This window comes from Atta colombica, unplaced genomic scaffold (assembly GCF_001594045.1).
Source record: "Atta colombica isolate Treedump-2 unplaced genomic scaffold, Acol1.0 scaffold100, whole genome shotgun sequence".
NCBI lineage: Eukaryota > Metazoa > Arthropoda > Insecta > Hymenoptera > Formicidae > Atta > Atta colombica.
Window position 1 is genome coordinate 3784352 of NW_017259185.1, and position 18827 is coordinate 3803178.

The following is an 18827-nucleotide window of genomic DNA, read 5'->3' on the forward strand; positions in this document are numbered from 1 at the left end:
ATTATATACGTTAGTCGGCATATTGTATATATATACACACACACGCACGCACGCACGCACGCACGCACGCACGCACGCACGCACACACAACACACACACACACGCACACACACACACACACACACACACACACACACGCACACGCACACACACACGCGCACACACACGCGCACACACACACACACACACACACACACACTTAAATTGTAGGTGAACTCTTGAACATATTCGGACACTATTTTATGGGAGAGCTTCTGGATATGTTTGTCGTTCAGCTGTCACGTTAGGCTGACGTGTGTGCGTCCTTACAACGTTTTCCTTTTAGTGCACGTTGGGAATATGGAAAGAGGCGACACTACGATTTCAAACTTCGAATGTTAATTTCAAAAAAAGAGATTTTATCAAAATTAATTTTTTAATTTCCATAATGGAAATTCAGTAACATATTTTTTGCAATATCTTATAATATAAAAGTTAAAGCAAAATTTGCTTGAAGTGCACGGAAAGAATGATTTTGCTGAAGTATTTAAAAATTTAATTATATACACAGATCTAAAAATAATTTTATTGGGCTATTTAAATAATTACGTAGTAATCTCAAGCATGATGAGTAATATTGTGAAAAGTTTTGACATTCGAGCAGTCAGTTTAAATGTCTTACATAATTATTTTAGTGATCTAACAAAATTATTTTTAGATCCATATCTAAATTTTTAAATGCCTCAGCAAAATTACCTTTTTGTGTAAATTATTTTAATAGAATTTAACTTGCACCGTAAAGTTTCGTTTAAATTATACGATTACGCGAATTTCGATGCAACGGACATTTAATATTTAATTAGTACTAATTGGTTCAATTATTTACGAGTGAAACAGTGCGCCAGCATAAGACAAACAGAATATTAACGTGTGATGAGATTAGGAATTCCTTCTTATTTCTGCTTAGGTGAACGTATCCTTCAGAGAGTCATAAAACGCGCAGTATTTCTGCTAGAAAGCAGCATGAATCTCTATAACGCGATGTTTCCGGTTACTTCAGCGAAAGAATTGCGGTGCTCACAATGCGAAGCATCGCTAGTCGTATATTAGGATGTAAAACGACATATATGTCTTTTGGACTAAAGTTGAAGATGCGATGCGCATTGTTGCAGTGCTCGTATATAGTTGAATATGGTATATAAAGGAAAAAAACTGGCATACTTGATTCGTCATAAAATTCGGTACTGTCACAATGGAACAAATCTAATGCTTCAAACATCGAAGTCGTAAATAGAAAAATGACATACGTTACATAACGTCATATTTCTTCATGTTTTCCTACCAACAGTTTCTCAAATATATATATCCATAATACTAAAAATCATATCACACAAGTTAATCTCGTTGTTTGAGATTAACTTGCGGAGAGTTCGAGAAAAAATACAAGATATAAATTTCTAAATTCTCATTTAATTTTAGAGATGCTTTACGAATGTTACGGATAGTATGTATAATCAAAGTACAGCATTCCGGAGCTGCCTGCGTTCGGATTTTGCGTTCATCGTGCGCAATCTGATTTTATTGGTCGACAAACGTAGCGCGGGCTCGTATCGGGACTTTATTGAAGTGTTATGCGCAGTCACAAAACGCCAGGAATTCTGATAGCGGCGAATTACGCAACGCGTGCCCCAGTTCCAAGAATTTTTCGATCCCGGCAAACATGGTTGAAGCTATTGAAATGCAATGGCGAAATGGATCTCTCCCTCCCTCCCCCCTCTCTCTCTCCCTCTCTCTCTCCCTCTCCCCCCCCCTCTCTCTCTCTTTCTAGTGAAATCTGATCGATTCAATCGCTTTACCACCCAGCATTTACTTGTCATCTTGATGTTCGATAATGTGCCAATTATACAACGAATTCTGTCACTCATATACCCACACCTTACCACATTTGTTGCCCTTTCCCGTTACTATCGTTGTTATGACAAACGCACGATAAACATCGAGGCTACAGTGGCGAAAGGGACACAAACCACCGTTGGTTTCCGCGTTCATATCGCGGGACCTGTTAAATAATTTACCATAAATTGGCTCGCACTACTCGACATGCCTATATTCGTCCTATTTTCGCGTCCTTTCTCTATCGCTTCATCTACTTCCGTCTAATTCTCTCCCACCGCGTATCTCCGGTTCACCACCCTGTGTTCTCCCTACATGCGCCTGTGTACATCCGCCCCGTGTGCCATCCTCACCCTCAGTTCCTCGGTTTGCCTTCTTCGTCATACCCGGCGCGTGTTTGTTCAGTCGGTGGTTTCGGGGGAAAGGGACGGTATGACGCCGTTTTCCCGGATGCGGCGGTAAAGGAGCCGGCACCACGTTTGCACATCGCCCAATGTTTACACGCGCGGCTCCGGACGAGTTACCGACGTTACGAAGTTAAATAGGCTAGTGATAATAATCATCGTGGACAAGCAAAATTTATGACTTCTTAATGAGTTTAAACACTGTTCATTAATGGCTATTGTCATTTACAGATACACACGCTCGAATAAAGTTATGAATAGAGAAAAATTTTATACAATAGAAGTTATCTATATTTTCCTATAGGAAAATATAAATAATCTCTATTGTGTAAAATTACTCTCTTAAAAAACATTAAATTAATAAAGTACTAAATTTTTAAAAGATAATTATTTATTCTTTTAGAACGGGCCTGTCCAATTTGAATTCCGGAGCCGAAAAGCTATCAACGCAAAAATATTGATGTGAATAAGACTGCGAGGATTATAAAGTATTAATATATGTCTGAGCGACGCTTATCAACATTTTACAGTCCTTGAAATCTTACTCACTTTGAATCTTTTTACATCGATGATTTTATATATTGATTCCGGAGTTCAAATTAGACAGATCTGTTCTAAAAAAAAAAACGGATTAAAACTATGAGAGCCGAACTTTAAACTGATAGATTGTCTTTGTCATTGATGTACATATGTGATTATATAGAATTTGTATTCCATTAAATGTCTAAAAATAAATTAAAAAGTTTTATTTGTTTTTTTCAAGAAGTCTACGTATTTACATTTGTTTATCGCATTTACACTTTAAAAAATACTGGTGATGTGAATTTAACATTTTAAGTAGAACATAAAAGAAAGTCACAATAATAATAATAATATCATAAAGATATCATGAGTTTATGTAATTGGTCCAACAATATTGAGCCAAAAATATAAAGAATTTTTTTATTTTTACCCAATATTGGTGAAGTATTAAAAAAATAATGTATAGCCAATATTGGGCAAATATTGGTTCAATAATATTGGGCCAATATTGGAGATACAATTTTTTTTAAACAAATAGAGATCGAGCTTATAGATCATCATCTTCTATCTTAGTTAATAAATACCTGTGTATAATATCACTTATAAGTTTACTTTTGAACATCAAATGACATGTGATATCATTATGATTTAGTTATGACTCTGTGTTCTGTGTAAAATGTAATCATACGACGTCTATACAGAGTGTCCCAAAATTCGTGACTCAAAATATTGTACTATATAACTACAAAATAATTTTCAAAAAATTAAGTAAAAAATTGTTTATAAATTTTTATGTTAATCAATAATTTCAGAAATATAAGGATTTAAATGTGATCATATCTTACAGATACGATTAAATAATCACCTACGAGTATTAATAAACTCATCACTAATACTGCGTGCAACTCATAGACAGTTGGCTGAACATAGTCTGTAATTAGCTAGATTGAAATCCATATTAAAAATTACTGCTTAAAATAAAAATTTACAATTAACTTTTTATGTAATTTTTCGAGAATTTCTTGCTATAGTATTTTGAGTTACGAAATTTGAGATATCTTGTTGCTAATATTAACCCCAACAGGAATGGATTTAACAGGGATTTTAAATCCATGTTATGATGATTTTGATATAGACACTAAGAGTTATAAATACTATGTTAATGTTAATATTAATACTGATACGATAAGAATTATATAGACGCTTTATGATGTTCAATTTACATCGATATTTTTTACAGTGTACTATTTATATGCAGAAACTGAGTCAACAATTGATACTATTTATATGCAGAAACTGGGTCAACAATTGGTAATGTGCTCAAGATAAAAAAAGATAACTGACGATTCCCTATTGAAAAATGAAATATTCGTTCAATGTCCTGTTTTCCCCCTTTCGCGGCGACTGAGAAAGTACGTAAAGAGCATTTTGTCAAAGTTTTCTCAGTACATTCTTTATCTTGGCAAGAAAGTTGCACCTCGTATTTGTACGACGGCGCTCGTGCGCGAAAGTACTATTCGTTCTTTATGGATTTAAGAGAATACGTAACGGCGTGATTGTTAGTTTGGAAATTAATGGTTTTAGCTTGATAATTCTTATTAGTAATTAAAACGCACGTTCAACTTTAAGTTACGACGAAAATCGTTTAAGAAATATTTATCTATTGTGTATAGACTGAAAATTCCATTTCATTTCTCTCTACATTCAGCGCGATATATGTGTATAAAAATATGCGAAATACTGCAATTTCCGCAACTTCAACGCCAGTTCGTTCTTCAATCGCTATCTGTCTTCTTTTTATTGCTTCCCGGATGTGCTGGTTTCTTCTTTCCGTATGTTTGGCTGGAACTCGGTTTGTCAACGATGCCTGAGTCTACAGAAAACAAGTCGCATCCACGTTTGCGCATTACGGTGTTTACAGCGATGTTTTGATCAAATTACGAAGCTCGCACTTTCAAGCTAGCGAATGGCTGCAGCGCAAATTGAATTTTTGCGTATTAGAAAATAGTTGATGAAAACATCAATATCATGATGCGTTCGAGCTCTCATAAAGAGAAAGAAATGCTATGATAGTTTGCGAAAAATAGCAAAATATTACTGAAATAATATCTCGTTGCGTTTCAACCGTTGCAGTTGTGTCAATAAATACATTGAAAAAATGATTTTATTTTACTAAATTTCTAAAAATATAGCTAGATACAAATCTAAAAATAATTAAGCCATCAAAATAATTATATAAAATATATCGGTCAGTGGGTAGTTATAAGTGATCCAATTGTTGGATGAGACAAAAATTTTGAATACTAAATTTTTAATGATATGTATGACTCTAAATAAATTCGTTATTCATGACAATTTAATAAGACGAATTTATTTAAAATTATACATTATTAAAAATTTAATATTAAAAATTTTTGTCATTTCGTCCGATAATTGGATTATGCCCATTGGTACATTTATCTTAGATCAAATAATGCAGGATTCTTAGTTTTTAAAAAACAATACAAAGATGTATAGGGCACATAAGAATCGACGTAATTAAATATAAATGTAAGCACTATAATATAATATGATAAATTAAATGTATAAAACAATTCTATAAATAACACATATTATATTACATATTTTCGGCTCTTGGATTGAGTCATGCTCAGATAATATAAAATTCACAATCTTAAAATTCATTTCCGTCATCATAGAAAAATAGTGATGAAATTTTCCAATTTATATAGTAATATTGAATATCTCATGGAGACCATGAATTACTTGCAAGCGATTTACTGACCGATTGTTCGGAATTTCATGATACATTTATCTTAGTTCAAGTTGCGATTACTAGATGTTAAAACTTTTTGCAACATGCGTTTATTATTGCGTTCTCTTGGCATAGTTATTAAAACATGATTGTTATTGCATACCGGGACGTCAACGATCACGCGAATCTACTGTAAATTTATATCAGTATTCACAGAGCGATGTCAGTAAACTCGATCCATCCACCAATCAATACGTCACCAATCAGTACATTACTTCGCATCCACTCTTCACATCGTATAGCATGTTTAAATCTGTATTCGCGGTTCCATGTATACATGGGCGCAGGTAATGCGGTGTATTACCGATCCACGACGGCGTTCGTGTTTGCTTTGAATAATTACTTCGGGATCGTCGTGTCGGCGGATACGTATGCGTCCCGTGTTATCCGAGAAACGGATATTCGCCACGCTCTCAAGTAAACGCGATACACGTGGCGCGTGCGAGAGCACACTCGCACACTCACATACGCATCGTGGACAGACGCACGTACGTACACTCGTACACTCGTACTATATATGCATACAGAATACGTAAGCATCTGCGTACGCTGTGTCGATGGTTCATTGTCTAAGTCATCAATTTACGAGATTCAGGGGAAGATTTAACGAGGTAATAGGATTCGCCGGTGCTATTAACATTTTAATTGCAGCATTAACGACTCCCTTCCCACCTTTCGTAATGTTTAATCGGCATGTTTGCAACCGATTATTTTCATAATGTTTGATCATTAATGTGGATTCGATATGATTTCTAAATATTGAACTTGTCACGTCGCTTTTCAAATAATTTTTATAAAATCCATTCGGCGCACGGCATTACGCTGTGTTCGATCGAAAATTATAACATTTCGCGCAATGTTATATTGCACATATATATATATATATATATATATATATATATATATCTTGGTTTGCTCTTTGTAAATGTTTACGTGGTGCATCCTATTCTCGATAACGCAATCGCTATCTCGTGCAATTTTCACCCGAAGCATAACTTCAGTGATGCACGGATATGCAAACGCGTCAACGTGTGAATATTCAGAGCCACGTATCAGTGGAGCGCAAAGGTGCGAAAACGCGGCCACGTGCTCATTGCCGTTTGTTAACGAGTTACTTCGTGCGTACGGTCATTCATCATCTAGCATTAATTACATCGTATCATTAACACCGCCATCGTCCGTGATGAATCTCAGAGCTCACGTCAACGCAGAATTTGAATTGCGTGTGAGATCTGAGTCGTTGCTGTGAGATCGATGATCCTCTCTTTGTTCATATCTCTCTCTCTCTCTCTCTCTCTCTCTCTCTCTCTCTCTCTCTCTTTCTCTCTCTCTCCCCCCATTAAAATATGGAACATTTTGTGAACGTTGCAGTTCACTTCATTAACGAGAAAAGCAATCTGATAAAATCGAGATCTTATTTAAGAATCTTATTAAAGAGTAACCGAAATAACTTCAGCGAACACCTGCACTCGATAAGACCCGTAACGAACAAGAAATCTCTTTAACGATTATTAAGTACATTTAACGTGTAATTGAATTAAATAATTATCGAATCAAACTATGTGTAACAGAACTTCTTTTTTAAAACCGTTCTCTGCAATCATTAAATCAGATTTAACATTATCAAAAAAACTATAGATTATGCGGCTATTCCGAATTGCATTTTTCTTTTCACACCGTGCTCAGTATTGAATCTAGCAATGAAAAAAGTCGATACATGTTGCGCTCAATTAATCTTTGGTGGCGGTAGCGACGGTAGCGACGGATGCTCGTTTCGAAGGTAACTTCTCTTGGTACCCGTTACATCTAAGATCAACGAAGGAAAAGATAATGAGACCGCCATGGTCGGCTGGTCGGGCGTTAGACGCCAGAACGATGGATGAGACGGCTATGAAAGCCAATAAAATCGCACCCGACGGTCGGCACCGTTATAAATCGGCAAGTAGACCGATTAATTGGGTTCACCCGATCGTGCAGCCCCGTTCGATGAACGCGCGCCCCATGTTTGTTTCTATGCACGACCACACGCGCGCGTGCATACTTTCTGTCTCTGGTTCATCCCGGATTTGGTCGGCTCGGGAACGTTCGACCAATTTACAGTAATTCGATCGGCGCCGACGGTGACTGACTAAAACTCCAAATTTGCGGTCTCAGTGAGAAAACATACCATAGTAGGCAGCGTTGTTATACACTGGATACGAGACCCGTTAGTGTAGCTATAGAAACACAATGTGAATACGCGTGTTTCTCATTGAAGAATTGTGTTGTCTGTGCGCGTGGTGTTTGCAATACAATACTAATATTGTGAAAAAAACATTTATAATAAAAATAGTTCCATGCTTAAAGAATATTAACTAATCCTATTATTATGGAGAGATATAAAAAGCTTGTGGGAAAATCGTCAAAATATAAGGATCTTAAGAGATATGTATATGAAGCACAATACAAAGATCGTAAAATAAATAAATGCTTAAAAATCTAATATATGTATATATATCTCTGTTTTAAAATTATATATATGATTAAAGATATAATATAAATAAAATATGGAGAATCATATCCTTTTCGCAAGGATAATTTTGTCGCTCCCCCGTACTTTTCAGTGCCTATATCAGACGTTAGTGCAGTAGCCGGTTTCAAAGCTAAGATACCTTGCGACATTGATCCGCCGATTAAAGACGAGACGGTCATCATGGTATTTTGGTACAAAGATGAAAAGGATGGTGAACCGATATATAGCGTGGATGTTCGAGGGAGGCAGATAGCTCAGGCGAGGCTTTGGTCGGATCCGTACGTGTTTGGTGAAAGGGCAGTTATGAAGACGGACGTAAAGCCCGCCGAGCTGGAGATAGATCCTTTGGAGTCCACAGACGGAGGTGTATATAGATGCAGAGTGGATTTTAAGAATAGTCCCACGAAGAATCAGAAGATTAATCTTACGGTCATAGGTGAGTTCTAATGAAAATTGGGAATTTCTATTTTTACATATTGTACATGTGTATATATCGTTATAAGTAATATCGCTATCACAATTATTATTCTAAAAACATTTCTGTCTAAGATACTAATAATTTCAAGCTAATTTAGTTCTATGAAGATACTGACATCTCAAATTTAGTTCTATAAAGCAATTTTAGATTTTATTAAATTTTATTAATACTCATGGAGCAATTCATTTAGAGTAATTGAAGAGAAACATGATATTTATAAACATTATTAAAATTTTTCTGTTTATCGTAGACAAAAATATATGAAGATTATTAAAATTTTTCTGTTTATCGTAGACAAAAATATATGAAGATTAAAAATGGAACAAAATTTATTATATGGAAAGAGCAATTTTGCTGTAGTATCTAGAAATATAACTAAGTATAGATTTAAAAATAATTTTATTGGAAATCTAACTATCATTGGATTATGAATGACACTCAAATCGATTGGTAAAGTGTCAAAATGTCGTGCAGCACTGTTCATCATGTTTGAGTTTAATACATGACATCATTTTGATAGTTCAACAAATTAAATTATTATTAAATTTTTGTCTAACTAAATTTTTAGATACTTCAGCAAAATCGTTCTCTCCCTCTGTAAATTGAAATCTTTATACAAATAGAAAATTTTCTAAGTATATATAATTCTAAGTATATAAAATTTAGAATTATATAAAAATAATTTTAAAAAATTAAATTAAAAAATTGAGAATAATCATTATAATTAACATTGATTGTAATACAATAATTGCTTTTCATTTACCGATTCTCAGATAATTCTCACTTGTGACATCGTAATTCAGTTGAATGCACGTTCCTTTTACATTTTGACAAGTGAAATTTAATTGATTTTTTGTCTATAATCTGCACAAGATCGAAATCGTAGTGCTTTAATGAGTCTCGTAAACTCATTTTAAAAGTCAGGTTCGGATCTATGTTGTTTGTGATAACTTTTTATCAAACTAAGCAAATAATGATGCCATTAATCTGAGAATAAAATACTGAGCTCACTTCAGACTCAATTTCATTTGTGCAAATAGAAAGCAATTCTAATGAGTACTGTGCATGAATACTGTGCATGAATATTGTGAATGAAATATAAGAGACAGTATTTATATCCGCTATACTTCTAAAAAAATTTTGATATAAAACATATTTTATACAAACATAATAAAGTACAATTAATTAATAATTTAAAAAAGCAAACAAAATTACATATAATGTAAAAAAAAAGATCTCTCTGGAAGCTCTCTTATAGGATTAATTTTTCATTATTATTTCAATTACGTATCTGTTATTACGTCGGAATATGACATTTTATGATGCAAAATTGTGGCTTATCGAGTGACATTGGTGGATAGAATGTGCTTCATGGGATTTTAATCAGACGGCGCATATGGGCTGTTATCTCCATTCATTCGTGATTTATTCGTTTTATATTATATCCGTTGGTGAAATTTACGCGAGCGATGCGTAACCGCGGAAAACAGTAGTAAATCGAAGAGATAGTTCGATTCGTTCAATCTCAACCTTCCGCGGGCAACGAATATTGGATAGTCATGTGGAAATAAAGCTATGAGACGAAATGAAGTCACGAAGTCGGGAGATGCAGTTGGATCAGTTCCAACAGGAATAAATATTGTGATTTGGATCGTTGTGATTTGGTGCGTTTTAGTTATAAGATCGTTTTAGCAATATTTTCAATCAATTAATTCAATATCATAGAACCCAACAGGTGTTAATCTCAGGTTATTGGCGTACTTTTGCAGAAAAAAAGAATCAAAGATCAGGCCGTTATATCTTGATTTTCATTTCGCGGGTGTTATTCGCTACAAGAACCATTTCGCGATACGGAAATTTGATAGCATTGCCTGGCTACGCAGCTTCAGATATTTTAATTCGATTCAATTTCTGACTATCAAGAGCCATTGAAACAATTTCAATTATTATTATTATCGTAGTGTGAAGACCATGTATCCACACATATATTAATGAAATCGATCTTATTATGAAATGATAACAAAGGAAATAGCGCATATAATTTGATATAACGGACACGTAATATGTGCCGATGTCATGGAAATAAATTCCTATGATTGGAATTCATTTTGCTGACAGTGCCTCCAAAAAAGCCAGTGATATATACTGGCGCTAGGAATTTGGCTAAAATACTACAACCGTTTAACGAGGGAAGTGAAATGTCCCTGTTGTGCGAGGTGATCGGAGGTTTACCTCCACCGAGGGTCACGTGGTACTTCAACGACGAAGTCTTGGATGATACATATACGCAAGAGCACGATGATATAACGATAAATCGACTGGATATTCGGAGAGTCACCAGAAACTTCCTGAGGACGAGGTTAATTTGCAAGGCGAACAATACTCAACTTATGATGCCCCTGACCTCTGAGGTTATACTGGATGTGAACCGTGAGTGTAACCAAAATATTCGATTCATTTATTGGATGAAATCTGTAGAAAAACGAATTGCAGTAATTTTTAAAATAATTTCTTACCTTATTATTTTTATATTGAATTTAATAAAAAAAAATACTGTATAAAAAAAACTTTGTATAATAATATGTTTATTTTTAATTATTTTGTGTTTATTTTAATTAATTATTTTAATTAATTTAGTTCTCATTGCACTAATTGCACCAAAAATTTATTATTAAAATTAATAAACTGATGCAATGCATAATGTAGTAGAGTAGAAAATTAAAATATTATGATGAATATTTTATATCAAACTCATTATCGGATAATTCTTCACCGCAGTGAAGCCGCTCGTGGTCAACATTACGAATAAGCGATTTCATTTGTCGGCATTAAGAACTTACGAGATCGAGTGTGTCAGTTCGGGTTCTAGACCGGAGGCGGTAATCACTTGGTGGAAAGGGACTCATCAAGTCAAACATATGGCTAGAAATGTGAGTATATCTTCCACGAACGGACGATTCATTTTCGATGTACAGGACTTTGCTTCTACGTCGTTATGGCATGGATTCTGAGTTCTTCGTAGTTCGCAGATAATCCGAACGTTACGAGAAGTGTGCTAAGCTACGTGCCGACTATCGAGGACGATGGAAAATTTCTGACATGCAGGGCAGAAAATCCCGTGGTGCCTAATAGTGCCTTGGAGGACAAATGGCATTTATTGGTGCATTGTAAGTTATTTTTTTCATCCACATGACATGACTTTAAACTCATAGAACTTCTGTTAGTGTCTAAAATTTGACTTAAAATTAATATTTTAAATCTTGATACGTTTCATATTTCTTCTTTCTTTCAACAGCAATTTTCTAATTGCGATCGCGTATGAAATTATAAGAAAATGAGAGATAGTTCTCGCTACCAATGCTTTCAGACGCACCGGTGGTGAGTATTAAGTTGGGTTCCAGTTTGAAGGCGAACGATATAAACGAGGGCGACGACGTCTATTTTGAGTGCGACGTACGAGCCAATCCAAGGTCTTACAAGCTACTTTGGTTCAAAGACGGCAAGGAATTGCACCAGAACGCCACCGCGGGGATTATTCTTCCCGGTGGGCGTTCCTTAGTATTGCAAAGCGTAACGAAAAGCTCCGCCGGGGAATATTCTTGCATGGCAGCTAATGTCGAAGGGAAATCCGCCAGTCGATCGGTAACCCTCGAAGTGATGTGTAAGTACATTTCTTTCATATTCGAATCGATCCATAACTGATACTGAGAATTCAGTAGAAGTGTTTTTAATTCATTATCTCGAGTTCTTCTGATATAACGACATTATTATTCTAATTTTATTAATATATTCACTTTCTTATCATAACATTGTCGATATATTGAGTCGAGTGCTAGTAAATCGCGTTTACATAAAAGCGTCAATTATCGGTTTGCTATAAGGAATGGAAATCGAAAACCGTCGTCGGTTGGTCCTTATTTTTCTCACCGTGACGTTCACGAGTGCGGTAAATTGAATCTACCAGCCGGCGCCCTCGTATTTTCAGACGCACCGATCTGCAAGGACGGTTCTTCCACCCAAGTGGTCGGCGCCTTGAAGCACGAAACGATCTCGCTGGTCTGCGGCGTACAGTCGAAACCGCCGCCCACGACCTTCCACTGGACGTTCAACAACTCTGGGGAGTTGATGAGCGTGCCAGCCACGAAATACGCGCAGGTCAAACCGCTCAGTCTGATCACGAACCACTGGCACGGCTCCAGACTGAATTACACACCGGAGAACGACATGGACTATGGCACGGTCGCCTGCTGGGCGAGAAATCGGATAGGGGTGCAGAGGACACCCTGTCTCTTTCAGATCATCGTCGCCGGGAAGCCCTACCCCTTGCAGAATTGTACAGCCCTCCAGTCCACTGGATCCTACGCGTACCGAATGGGTAAGCGAGCTAGGAGGGTTCTCGGAAACCCTCGCATTGACCTGCTAACTGCGCCATTACATCAGGCCATCATCGTGGTTGACACCTTATGGTCGATGCCCTTGTTGCGTTCAACAGTTTGTTTCCTTGTTCCCCTTGAAAGCGATAACCGTGAAAACGCTCGTGAAATTAATTCTTTACCGATCATCAATACTTTCGAAAAAATAGGATTGTCTTTCCCCTAATTCCGATTAAATAATTCATGAAAAATCATTATTTAAATTTCAGAGAGAAGATGTTTAATATTTTTAAAAAATTTTTCAGAGAGAAGAATGAAAAGTTGAAAAATATTTTATCCATTCCGATTTTTAACTAAACTAAGACTTTGTATATGGATTTCAGTAAACATTGCAGCGTTTAAACATAACTTATTTTAAAAATCGCCTTTCATATTCGTATAGATTTATGTTCATGACTGAAGATTTATAGTTATTTAAGAATAGTATTTCTCGATCAGCACGTCTAATTACAATTTCCCGGTATATGTTTATTATGCAAGTCTAAGACTATTATCCAATTAATTCGGTCTGAAACCCCTAATTGACGCTATCGAGTGTACTTTGCCGCGACGATGCTCACGCCGGCAATTAGGTCTAGCGAGTCCGAGTGTTTTTCTTCCTCCGGGAGCGAGCTTAACCACCTCGCTATGTGTGTGTCCGTGTGAAACAGGTCACGAAGACTTTAAAGCCACCGACTCGAGGGACGCAGACTGGCTGATCGTCAGGTGCTCCGAGGGATTCGACGGTGGTTTGCCCTTGACTAATTACGAGCTAGAGGTCTACAGCGAGGAGAACGTTTATCATGTCAATACCATCTACCTGAATCACACCGATAGATCCGGCTCATCCGGTCCAGTTTTCGAAGTCCCTGGCTTAGAACTGGGACGGAATTATAGGCTTCACCTTTATGCCGTCAACGCAAAAGGTCGAAGCGACCCCGTTGTTTTGGAACCGGTCACATTGAAAGGAGTAGCAATGTACACCACTGGTGAGTTTTACTATTTTTTTTTAAGATCTGCTTAAGATTCTAACGATATTATTATTCCAGAGTAACGATCTCATATCCGCGATCTCGTCTGAACAGTACGTTTATATAGACCAGCGCGCGCGCATTATATATTTCGATATTTACTTAAAACGATTGAGCTGATTAAATGAATGTTCGCCACACGATAATACGAATAAACCTTCACCGACAAAATTCACAAGCCTGATGAAGCTGTGCTCGAGATTGCGGAATGTCTCGAGAGAGTTTATTCTTGGAAATACCTTCGCTGTATCTTTTCCATGTATAATTTCCATTTATTATTATCGGTCTTAATGTATGTAGATTGTATTACGTCGATAGTGTTTTTCCGCCGTGATTAGCCCTCCTATCTTCATTACGTAATATCTTAACGTTGGAGGCCAAATAATAACGAGGTAAGTTAATAAAGCGCTAACGACCGTAGTGGAAAGAATTTTAAAACATTGAATTGCGATTCGTAATTGAATCAAATTGCATAATGGAATTAAGTAATACTTCAGCACATTATAAATGTTTGTTTTCGAAATTGTATGCGTATGTAGATCTTAAAATATTTTTAATGCTAGATAAAAAATACTTGCTTTTTGACGTGTCTTGCATCATTTATCTACAGACCTTTTTAACTTTTCAACTCTGTTTTATAGTTCTATTTACAGTTTTATTTACGATTCTATTTTATAATTCTACTATGTATCTTTCCTTGCTCGCTTATTACAGCTTCATAAATTTAAGCTGCTGCACAATTTTATATATATATTGACCTTTTCGTTATTATTGTGCGATAGAATAGTAGCCAGAGTAATGCATTTTATTCTCTTGATAGTACTAGAATATTTAATAAACGTTTCACTAGTTCAATTATCGATCTTGGTGATAGATACTTTCAAATTCTGACATGGATTCTATCTATTTATCGAATTCGGTAGTCGGAATCGAAGACATTTCTGTAATCAAGCACGAGACATGCCGGATTGATCAAATATTAATCTACATCGACGGTAAAGCGCGCATTAACATTACTAATCTATAACTACCGTCAAAACTTCCCAATATAATTATGCGAATTTCGGTGGTGCTTTTGAGAAAATGTGACCATACCGCGACGACTCTCTAGTATTACGCTGTGCCATGCGGACCTTGAATTAAAATCCCATAAAGCCCAAGTCCCTTTCCTCGCTACCGCCTCATTTCAGCTGCATTTATCGTCTTTAATTTCCATCCTCATGGGTTATTCATGTTGGCTCGCGCACGATTCCGCCGTGGTAACGCAAACGTGTGGCAACCGTATATATCGGCGTCTCACGTGCGTGTGTACACGCATGCGTGTGCACGCGCACATCCCGCGACCAGCAAAGCTCATCCAGAATCCTCGCTGCGTACCACCACCACTATCGCGTATCGGGAAACGTACCAAAGCCCCTCAAACGTTCTCAGACATTACGCTAGGTTCTCGTCCAAGTAGCTTCCACCTTCGCTGGTGTGGCAAATACTGCCTCTTAACGATATAGCAATGGAGGAACGCGTAAAGGGTGAGAAAGGAGCTTTCGAGATCCCGAGATGACAGACTCACAATCAGATAATCACATTCGCGCATCCGCCTTTCTCGATCGTATGTTTACGAGCGTGTATGCGCGTCACAGTGTATATGCATGTGGCTATACATGTACATACATGAACACATACACGCGCACACACAAAAGAGGAGATCATTCGTTGGCTAACGAACCAAGGCGTTTTCTGAATTCTAAAGAGCCTGGCCATCTCCGTCCGCGGACCCAATTCTCCACCTTCCTCTTAATCTTTGCTTCCGAAAGCTGCCTGCGTTTCCTTCGTGATCCAATAAGTACACGGAAAAAGCGAATCTCATTTACCGGACACGTTGGGACGAACAACGCTGCCGGACGCTACTGTTGATGTCGCCATCAGTTCGGATGTTCATCTTGATGAGGACGAATGTTCTTTGCTAGTCAAGAATATATGGATATATGTTAGGAAATCGCACGTTTTGCGCGCAACGGACGGCTATTATCCAATGAGTGTAACCGGCAAAATTAGATATCACGATAATTTTCCAAGTTAATAAATCACGAATTCATAATGAATAGACATAAAGGAAACGTTATAATTAACGTTATATTTTCCGTAAGTTATTCGTTAATTTCCTTGCATTCGAGATACTGAGAACAGAGTTGATAGATATTATTATCGGATGTATCTCTTGAAATTTGTACACTGATTTCCTATCGTGTAAATTTTCGTCTTATATAATGTTAAAGAGCTATAATGAACCGCGTGCGCGCGCGCGGATAAAACGTTTCTTACGAATAGCCGATACGAAATTTGTCGTTTAATGGAAATCGATTTGCTGAAATCCAACAAGAAGACGCTAAATCTCGTTTCGCATTAATCCGATATGGCTGATTGCCGCTTAATTATTGAATTGTATGCACATTGTTAATGATCCAAAACTAACTTGACATTCATATAGATCAATAACGTGCGCGCTCGTGTTCATCTCGCAAGTATTGTCATCATTGGAGCTAATAAAGCATATACTTTTACTCATTAGTATATAAATTTTAAGCGAGCGAAGTCATTGCGCTAAATTGTGCTTTTAGTAATCATTAGAAAGTTCAATCATGTTAAAAGCTAGGATAAGTTTTTGAAATTTCCGTTATATATCACTATGAACTGCCGAATGATCAAAAAACGTAATAAGTGAATTTTTAAACAATTAGTGCGTTACTATATATTTTATTTAAGATATAAGGTGACATGCATAATTAGACTACATATTTTATATTATTTCAGGGTTAAATTTGATATTGTATTTATTTGTTTTATAATTAGTTATTTATTAGGTTATTTGTGTTCTTTTTACGTAAAATTTATCGATCGATATCAGATCGATAGCAACAGCATTCTAAATAAGCATAGAAATTTGATTAACGATCGATAAAATTCTCCTTGTAGTATCACAATGTTAATGTCCATATTTGTTAATTATTATATCGAGCGTAGAACATGAAATTATTAAATACATATTAATAGCAAAATGTATTTATTTGAAGCAGACTATTCTGGCTATTTTGACCACAAATTATATTTCCTTTAACAACAAATTTGTTTTCCGCGAACAAATTTATTCACATACACATGCAAGCAACAAGACCTTTTTTATTTTATTAACAAAACACAGATTTTACTGCAATATCGAATAATTGGTTAGTAAAATTGGTCACTCTCACATCGAATGTGCAGCAGCAGCAGCGATAGTTTTGCCACGGCAGCAAAATTCTTTCTTTCCGTGCAGATATCGAACATTTTATCGAGAAAGAGAAATCCAGTCTCTTTCAAATTACTCCAATTCTTTTACATTTAAATCTTGCTTGGAATCTATTATAGTTTTGAGAGTTTATCTATCTTATTTATTATTTTTTAAAATAGGTCACGCTATTAATATACAATCCAACAATATTATATTTTAAGATCGAAGAGCTCATTATTTTTGAAGAAGAATACAACGAACCCTTCCACGCGCATGATTTTTTTTTTACGCCTGTTTCGCAGGTCGTGGGATCTCGGACGAGACGACCGATTACAGCCTCCTGGTGGCGTGCTTCGCTGGTGGTATAACTGCCATTTGCATTCTGATCGTCGGGATAACGCTGACCCTGTACCGTCGAAATCATCCGATGCAGACGACGAAGGCACAGGCGGCGGAGACGATGCAATATGAGAGTAAGGAAGATCGACCGGCAGCGCCGGCGGCGACGAACGAGGCTCACCGGGACGACTTGAAGGAGCAGATAAACGCGGACGACGTGCCGGACGACGATCCGGATGTGATACCGAGCAAGACTGTCGAGAGACGGCCGGATATCTTCGAGCCAGGTTATGCGTCCAGCAAGCCGTCCGAGAGAGCCAAGGATTTCAGGTGCCTCGAGGACCTCGATTATCCGTCGCCTTCGTCGGTGCTTCATGCCAAGGACTCCTGGGTCTATCCGAATGGCTACGCGGAAAAGAGCGAGAAGAGCCTGAGCCCAATACGGCCCAGCACCTTGCCGGTGCATCGCACTCACGATATCTACACGAGGAGTCTGCGTGTACAGGAAAGTTGTATATAGACGGAGGTATAACGTCTTTGCACCCGGCTATTCGGGTCAGTACCCTCCGATGCTCGCCAAACCGTCGTACGCGATTATACGACGCTTGTAAATAGACAATAAATACCGTTAAGGACCCACCTTCCGATCGACACATTGACTCGACATTCCTATTCTTGTTTTTCACCTAGTTATAAGAAGTAGATGCGTTAGCTTCGTTCTAAGAAAAAACGTGATACTTGGGACGCCAGGGCGCGATCATATGCGCGTGTACAGAGACAATAATTTTCCGCCGTAAAAAAAAAGACTTCCTGTCACCTCTGTCTCTCGTCGGAAGCCTTTCCGTAAGAACTATCCGCGAATGTTTGAAGGAGCGTAAATGTTTTGTCTATACGGATGTTTTATTGTGCTTCGTGGTTAATTAAATGGTCAAATGTAAACGTTTGTATATACGAATAATAAATCTTGTTGTTTAATAATGCATATTCTTGCTGTTATTACTTACTTTCCCATGCGATATTTGTCAACAATTAGATTAGCATTAGCTGTTAGAACTTTCATTGGAAGTAAAGGGTAAGTATTAAAAAGGAATTAATTACTTCTGGACAATTCCGACATTTCATTTTCCATGACTCCAACTTATTTCAGTTAATTAGTCCCCTCGACGTAGCTAAAAAT

At 36.8% G+C, this 18827-nt stretch overlaps 1 protein-coding gene across 1 annotated transcript in view; it reads left to right on the forward strand.

Moving 5' to 3' along the window:
- LOC108685498 (hemicentin-2-like) overlaps positions 1 to 18190 on the forward strand; it is a 33756-nt gene extending 15566 nt beyond the window's left edge. The window contains exons 2-9 of the mRNA XM_018190324.1: positions 8217 to 8561; positions 10722 to 11033; positions 11382 to 11533; positions 11626 to 11770; positions 11971 to 12264; positions 12589 to 12978; positions 13687 to 14004; positions 17614 to 18190. Coding sequence (XP_018045813.1) covers positions 8217 to 8561; positions 10722 to 11033; positions 11382 to 11533; positions 11626 to 11770; positions 11971 to 12264; positions 12589 to 12978; positions 13687 to 14004; positions 17614 to 18170 — 2513 coding nt within the window. The 3' untranslated portion in view covers positions 18171 to 18190. The remainder of the gene's footprint in view (positions 1 to 8216; positions 8562 to 10721; positions 11034 to 11381; positions 11534 to 11625; positions 11771 to 11970; positions 12265 to 12588; positions 12979 to 13686; positions 14005 to 17613) is intronic.
- The last annotated feature ends 637 nt before the right edge of the window (positions 18191 to 18827 follow it).